Source organism: Mugil cephalus, chromosome 1 (genome assembly GCF_022458985.1).
Source record: "Mugil cephalus isolate CIBA_MC_2020 chromosome 1, CIBA_Mcephalus_1.1, whole genome shotgun sequence".
Taxonomy (NCBI): Eukaryota; Metazoa; Chordata; class Actinopteri; order Mugiliformes; family Mugilidae; genus Mugil; species Mugil cephalus.
Window position 1 is genome coordinate 51,546,534 of NC_061770.1, and position 7,832 is coordinate 51,554,365.

General features: G+C 41.6%; 1 protein-coding gene across 4 annotated transcripts in view; it reads right to left on the reverse strand.

Annotated features, from left to right (window-relative positions):
• Window positions 1-7,217, reverse strand: part of col4a5 (collagen, type IV, alpha 5 (Alport syndrome)) — a 44,788-nt gene extending 37,571 nt beyond the window's left edge. For 3 of the 4 annotated variants that reach the window (XM_047583243.1, XM_047583226.1, XM_047583235.1), the window contains exon 1: window positions 6,903-7,216. In XM_047583243.1, coding sequence (XP_047439199.1) covers window positions 6,903-6,992 — 90 coding nt within the window. In that variant the 5' untranslated portion in view covers window positions 6,993-7,216. Of the gene's footprint in view, window positions 1-6,902 lie in introns of all 4 variants that reach the window. The other variant, XM_047583217.1, reaches the window with a different exon arrangement.
• Window positions 7,218-7,832: the final 615 nt, after the last annotated feature.

Below are 7,832 nucleotides of genomic sequence, written 5' to 3' on the forward strand. Positions count from 1 at the left end.
TAGCTTATGTATTCAAAGTGAAGCTATCAAAACAACTTTCTGCCCTCTGCTCATACGTAGCCAGACTGCAAGTCAAGCACAGTGTTTTGTTGCATGTTATCGCTCTTCAATATCACTTTCTCTCGAGCAACTCAGTAAATGAGATAATGTGGGGCAAAATACTTTGTGTTCCCTATTTCTACTTTTCATCCATCAGTAAATGATCTTTTTCAGCTCACCTGTACAGTGTAAACCCTGTGCATTTAATGTCCTATATGACTGCTGGTTGATAGCTTCAGGATAGATCGGCTATATACCCAATGAGTTGCTGATATTAGCATGTGAGCTAACAGAGATTTGGGCTGGTGACAGGTCTTATATAGGGATGAGGAAGAGACCCTTCAAACAAACTCCCAACCAACCAACCAAGAAAGCAACCAAGTGACCAACCAAACTTGCAACCAGCAAAACAACCAAAGGTACCAATGTTGAGAGAAATAACTAAACCAGCCTGGTAACAGACCTGTAAACATTTCTTAGTCAGACAGTTGTGGTGTCCTGTTGTGGCTGGCACCCACCTTTAAAAAAAACCAACAACCAATCACAGCTTTGTCAGCTGATTAAGAATGAAGATGTCATCTGCTCACATGGCTTCTGAGCTACTGAGCCACATCCAGGACAATCACTGCTCACAAAAATGTCTAAAACAGTTTGCTTTCTTCTTGTGACGTATGGATGACACCCATGTGAATAATATAATATAATTATTGTCAATGGATTTGAATTGTTTTGCATGATATTCGCACATTTTGCACCTCACTCCTTGCATGCAACATTTTCATACGTGCACACCTGAGCAGATGAATAATGCACATCACCTGCATATGTGTTGGTATGGCCTTGAAATTGAACAGTTTTTCACAAAATGAAATGCCAGATTTTACACCCAACCTCTATAGATTTCACTAAAAAAAGCTTGACTTTCAGTGAAGAAGAAGAAGAAGAAGAAGAAGAAGAAGTAATGGGAGACACATCTGACAGTAATGAGAAGGTGCTGAATGATGTCGGCGAGGCAGCTCGGGTCAGATTAGTTAATAACTTCATCCTGCAGCCATGGAAGCCATAAAGCGCTCTGCATGAAGAGAGGAAGAAGGAGACATCTACATCAAAATATCCCACTGATCTCAGATTAAAGCTCGTCTCCCTCCGTCATCTGCTCAGAAAGAATGCAAAACAATAAATTTTTCGAGGACACATGCTTTTCAGTCTTACATCCGTCAGTTTTATTTGATCCTTAGAACTGTTTTTTCTTTTGCTCGCAATTACTCTTCTTTATTGTTTTTTCCACCCCACCTGAAGCTGGTTCTTCCACGGCTTTTTCTCTTACATCTCATTTCGCTTGGAACGCTGAGCAGCACTATGTGTGCTTCCTCTGGGCTGCAAAATCCATTTTGTTAAAGAAAAACAAGAAGACGGGAAAGATTCAGAAAAGAAGGTCAAAAAAACACACGAAAAGAGAAACATAGGGTGGTGAGGAGGAAGGGGACAGGTCTTGTGACTGCTGCTTGTAGGTGGATTTGTCAGGCAGCCCACTGGATCACAGCCACACACACAAACACACACTCAGGATAAAGCAGGATACAATCCAAGCTGTCCTGATTTAGACAAAATCCAACCACTAGATCAAACTCAACTAGATTAGACTAAAGCCTCCATCACTACCTATTTCAATAACTTGGTTCATTTGATCCAAAAGCTTAAGTACGTCGAACAAAGACACAATAATGAATGTTGGGTGTTTATAGTGAATAGTCCACAACAAAAACACATCTCTACATTTCCCCTGTGCCCATCTTACATTTTTGTTGTTAGGTTACATCTGACTTTCCCATCAGCCCTTGAATTCAACATAACAGTACACCACAAAACCACGCAAATTCCAGGTTTGGATCACCACCAAAATCTGATCCTACGACCAAAAGCCTTCTTCTCTCTCTCTCCCCCGACTTTCAACCCACTCAATCACGAGCTAATGTCTCAAAGCATAACCTCCTTCAATGTACATGTGTATCGATGAAAACACTTCCAACTTCCCATGTGACTCTGCCTGGTGTTTCTGCAGGTCTTGTGTGAACTGTGGAGAGATCAAAGACACAGCGGTGCAGAATAAGAGAGAGACAAGAAGAACAAGATGAAATGGATAAGTAAGCCCTCATCACTGCAGCGCAACGAATTTCTCCAACAGAATGTTTTCTGGGAGAAACCACATGTGGCTTTAAACCCAGATGACCCACAGGTTAAAGATCAGATTGATTTTCCAGCCAGGTATTTAAATCAGCTGTGGGTGACTCAACCGACTTTGCTGTCGCTTTTTTAGGTCACAGATTCTCTGATGTTTTCCACATTTTTCATCTGAGGTGAAGAAGCTTCATCTTTGAAGTCTTTTGATTAAGTAAAATGAGTTTTCTCCTTTTGGAGATCCAAAATCTGTGAGTTTCTGCAGTGGAAGAACTATTCCATCCCTGACTTCGATACATTTATTAACCCTACAATAAAGGGAAACCTGTCCTTATTGTCACACAGCTGATGTTCTTTTTAACTGACAACCATTAAGGTGACAACCCTGGCTGGACTGATGGTTGACCTTTAAAGCCAGTGCCCAAACACTGAGAGGCGGAGTAAATAAAGAGGTCTCAAACAAACATGGCATGTTTGCCCTCCTCTTAACACTGAAGGGGAGACAGCAGAAAGGGGGAGAGAGGGGTCTGAGTGTAAGTGACGCAAAGAGACATTTTATGTACATTAAGATTAAAAGAGATGATCAGTTTATGAGAGAGGGAGAGGACATAGACATGTTTGTACTGTGTATTGATCAGTAAAGCACTAGGATTGGTAGCATTTCTAAATGATTTCACTGCTCTGATTGCATTGTAACTTGTATGGTACTACTAGTGTTAATGTAGTATTTCCACTACAACTACTGACATACCACCAAAACTGCATCTACTAATATAGGCAGCCTACTACTACTACAGTTAATACATATGACTGCACTACTACCACCACTACTGCCCAGATGGCAATTTTTAAATGACGACAACATGTTGCTATTACTGCCTCTTCTGATATGATTACTTATTACTACTACTACTAGCCTGTAAATACTAATAATACTTGCAGAAGTAAGTACAGGTATACTTGCAGAACATGCTCCTAATTATACTACTCATTGTCCAACACCTCCTACTCTTGCTACAAGCTGCTACTATACTGCTGTTGTTACTAGCTACTCCTCCTTTTACTACTATTAATACTACTACTATTCATTGTCCTCCTACTACTTCTGCTACTAATGTTGTTACTAGCTACTACTACTCCTTCTACTAGTAGTCACTGCCCTCACCCCCTCCTTATACTATTAATTCTACTTTTACTACAACTGTTGTTCCTAGCAGCTACTCTCTCTCCTCCTCCTTTCTACTAGTCATTGTCCTACTCCTGCTCCTACTACTGCTACTACCTGTAGGTGTATCAATACTACTATTAATACTACTGCCAGACACTCAACTATTACCTCTAAACCTTCAGCTACTACTTCTACCACTACATGCAGTTCTACTAGTACTGCCGCTACTCCTGCCATCCTCGATGCTCTACTTCTGCTGCTACTGCTACAGCTACTGTTACACCACTTCAGGAAAATTTCAAGTGAAGTTGTAAATGGGGAGAATGATTGAGAAAGTAAATGCAGAGGAGGAGAAGGAGGTGGAGTGTATATTCTGGATCGGGGTAATTAGCTGTCTAAACATCTGGTGGTAGCTCTCATTGACTTTTGTCCGTCTGTTAATTCTAACAGGCTGGCATCTGCAGCTCATTGACACCACAATGTGAGTCCAGTCTGGAAAAACACACACACAAGTACTGTCTGAGTGTATTTTAAATACATGTATAAAGTAGCTGTGTGTCTTCTGGTGGCCGCTTTCTGCACTGCTATTTAATGACTGAATCCTGAAAAAAGAGAGAACAATGGAGATATAGAGGGCTTGAGGCGATGCTGTGGCTCAGATTTGCGAACCTTAGTGTAAATTTTGGTCACCACATCAGAGAGGATAGAGAGCCTGCTGGGCTGTGACCTGCCTGAAGAGACAAGCCGCGGGGAAATGGAATTCTCTCTCAAATTTGCGCTTAATTTTTGTCTCTAAAAAAGTGTCTCTAAATATCACTGCATTCCATTGACTTTTTTATGCATGCATGATGCATGAAAAGAAGAATTAACAGCAGACAAAATAAGAACTCCTGAAAAAAATTAACAAAGATGAGACAAAGCTGCATGAGAAACAGCAACAAAAGTCTCGCCAGAAAAGACTTCCTTTCTCTCTTTCAGTGGAAGATCTGTGTTCACATCATAGATTTCTACGATATCCCATATGGATGTTATGACTGTTGAACTAAACTCCCTCACCACACACACACAAACAAAACTCAAGAGCAGACAGATTCCCCCGCGACAAACCCCACTTGGGATGTGGGTCACGTCACAGGTGAGGGATCCCATAATATAGAGTGTGGCTAAGCAATCGTGCATGTGAATCTGTGTGTGTGTGTGTGTGTGTGAGTCTCTGTTCACGTGTGTGGGGGAACATGCATGAAACCAAGCGTGAGTTTGTGGTTTGCGTAGCATGACGGGTTCAAAGGGAAGCCTCTGGGTGTGCATTACCGCTGAACTCCTTCACCTGGCTGACTGAAGATGTATATCTGTGAGGGGGTTAATATGAGCGCACACACGCACAAAGTCGTGTTTCTATGTTTGAAAGAACTTTCCTTTGACATAATGCACTGCGTAGCCCCCAGACCCATGTCTAAACATCTCAACTCAGTGTATAACCCTTACCTAACCTGTAAACTTTATCTTAAAATCCCAAAAGTCTTTTTAAACTTCACCACAAATACATATAGAATCATCTATGTGGATAAAGGTGAAATTTGCATTTGGGAACAGATACAGGTACAGGGTGGAGGGAGGAATGGAGATATAGAAGGGGTTGGGTCTTTATTTAAGATATATGTACACGCATAAATCTGTTTACTGTACTTAAGCCATCCAAGTAGACAAACATGTAGGGGCACCTAGCGAGCAATTTTGGGTTATTTACTGGTCCCAAAGTGTCTTCTCTAATAACTAAACCACCGGTCCTCCCAACAACATGGCACTGCAACGTAAGTATCCCTCAGGAGTTTGACTTAGAACAGCACACACACGGCCAAATAACAGTGGATATGTATGAGACTTGCAGCACGTGTATTTTTTATATTTTTTATTTTTAGGAAAATAAATATATTTTTAAAAATCTTTTTTAGACACTAAAGTGCTTTAAAATGTTACAAAAGCCTGGGTGTTTTATAAAAAGAAACGAGCATTTTCTATAAGCTGTATGGCCACTAGGAGGCGACAGTGAGCGCACTGGGATTACTGGGAATAAACTTTTTCTGTGTTAAAATTGGTAAAATAAGTGAACAGCTCTTCTTCGGCATCCTTGATTCGTGAGAACCGTAAACTTTTTCAGCTTTCAAGAAATCTTTTTGGAAGTTTAATGTGTGCTTGAAAGCGGTAGAAAGGTCACTAATTACAGATTCTTTGTTGCACATATTTTTACTTTAAAAGGTTTGACTGGACCTAAACCTGGCATACTAAGCTCAAATAGCCATAAAAGTAGTGGATGCAGATGTTTATAAGGTTTGCTCTACTGCATGATTGGAAAATGCAAATTCGGCTCTGTCACAAGGCTGATGATCAGTGTCCAGGCCTGAATGGACACGCCTGATGTGTGGGGGCGGGATCATGAGCAACCGCGCCTCATGAATTATTAATGACGTGTGAATATTCATCCTGGTGGAATATTACATGAGGAGTAAAGCGTGAGCAGCGATTTGATTTCTTGATACTGCAGCTGCGGATATGTAAAAGTTGAAGGATCTGCTGCTCAGTTGCCACTGAATTTCAAATACAAAACTGGCTTTGTCAAATCAGGGGAAATTTAGGATTTCAACTTGTTTTTAGATTGCAGAGGGTGAAGAGAGGTAAAGTATATGCGTAAACTCACTCCACAACCTCCAGGGTCCCTGCTTCTAATAAAGTGCGAGGGCAAATGTCACCTTTGTCATAATATAGTCAAGTTTTTTTTTGCTGCAGCTTGGAAGCAATGAGCATGAACATATTTTTCTATACTTTCAATTTGGGCCAGAAAGCAGCTGCTGCACACCTGCAGACGAGACACACCTGGACAAAGGCAGAGAAAATCACAATCCCTCCTCTGGAAATCACCACCGAACGAAGCACTGTGCAACGTGAGACAAGCAGCATGCCTGTAGGCAGATAGCTGTAGTTTTAAATGAGTTAAAGTTCCTCCAAACTCAGACATTATATCTACCCCGAATCTTCTGGCTACAAGACGACAAGGCAGGCGCAGGTTGGGAAAGGTGTGCCACGCTTGGCAAATGGGTTGGAGAGAAACAGGGAATGAGTCGTGATGCGCGGGGAACGGGGCGCAAACACCGTCCGATCTTCTTCCACGAAACTACAAAGGGGAACTCAGGAATAAAAAAAAAAAAAAGAAAGAAAAAAGAAAAAAAAGTGCAATGAAGGCTCGGCGCAAAGGCGCGTAATTGCTTTTAATTACAAGGTTATTATTTACTTTGCAACCTGACGGCAGCGGGAATACCATAAGGAGAAGGAGGATAAGCACTTGTTATAAAGCAGTCTCTCTATTTATAAACTTTGGTTGAGCTAAGAGCCGATGGAGTCCCGGCGCAGGTTGACCGAGAGCGGCGGGGCTGTCGAGTTCGCCGTGCAGTTATCTTGCGATTTTATTTGACTCACGAATCTCTGGAAAAAAATAATAATGATAAAATGGAAATGCACTTACCGCAGACTCGGAACGCTGCACCGCGACGCACAGGGCGAGGAAGAGTAGAGCCGCGGCGAGCTGTCGCAGGCTCTTCTGGTCTTTATTCATCTTGGAGGAATAAAACAAGGCTCTGCCTGCGTTAATACTGACAGACTCTGTTGCTTTCTATTTGCATGTCATGCCATGCAGCCTCCCTCCAAACTTGCTCTCATTCAAAGAGAAATAATTAGAAAAATAAAGGCACTCTTGGTGTCGGGTTGTCGCTGAGCTCGCAGAGGCGTCCACTGGTCCTGGCTCTGGCACCGTGCGCCTCTGTAGTCATCCTCTCTAACTTTTTCTTTCGTCGACTTGCAAACCTGCCCCAGCCGGATCTACTTTAAGTGCGTAGTGATACCAATTCTGCACTTACACTAACGTGCAAACTCACACGTTAATTTCAGAAAATTTCTGCAAAAGAACGTCTCTCAGATCAGGCTCAATTTAAATCTAATTGCTGAAACTGTAGATCTGTTGTTAAAAAAAAAAATAATAATAATACAAAGATCTCGCGGATGGATAGCATGTTTTACATGCGCACTCAAACAACCCAGCCCGAGGCTACACAACAAAAGTTCCACATTAACCCTTTTTTGGGGGGTGGGTGGGGGTGTTATATTCTATGCCCGGGCACGTTGCATTCCTGGCAGATTATTAAAGGTCAGATTCTCACTTTTGACTCTTGACAGAGGGACGCTGCTGGCAGAATTGTAAAGAGTGAAATGGACTTGTTATGAACAAAACTCATCTCACTGGTATATGCTTTTAAACTGCTCACGAAGCAGGATTATTAGAAAATTTGATTAAGTCGCATCAAAAGTTGCTGACTGATGAGAGTTAATTAATTAAATCATCCTATTGTTTCAGAACCAGGACCAGATCATTAACAAGTTATGGGTTAGTGATCTCTAA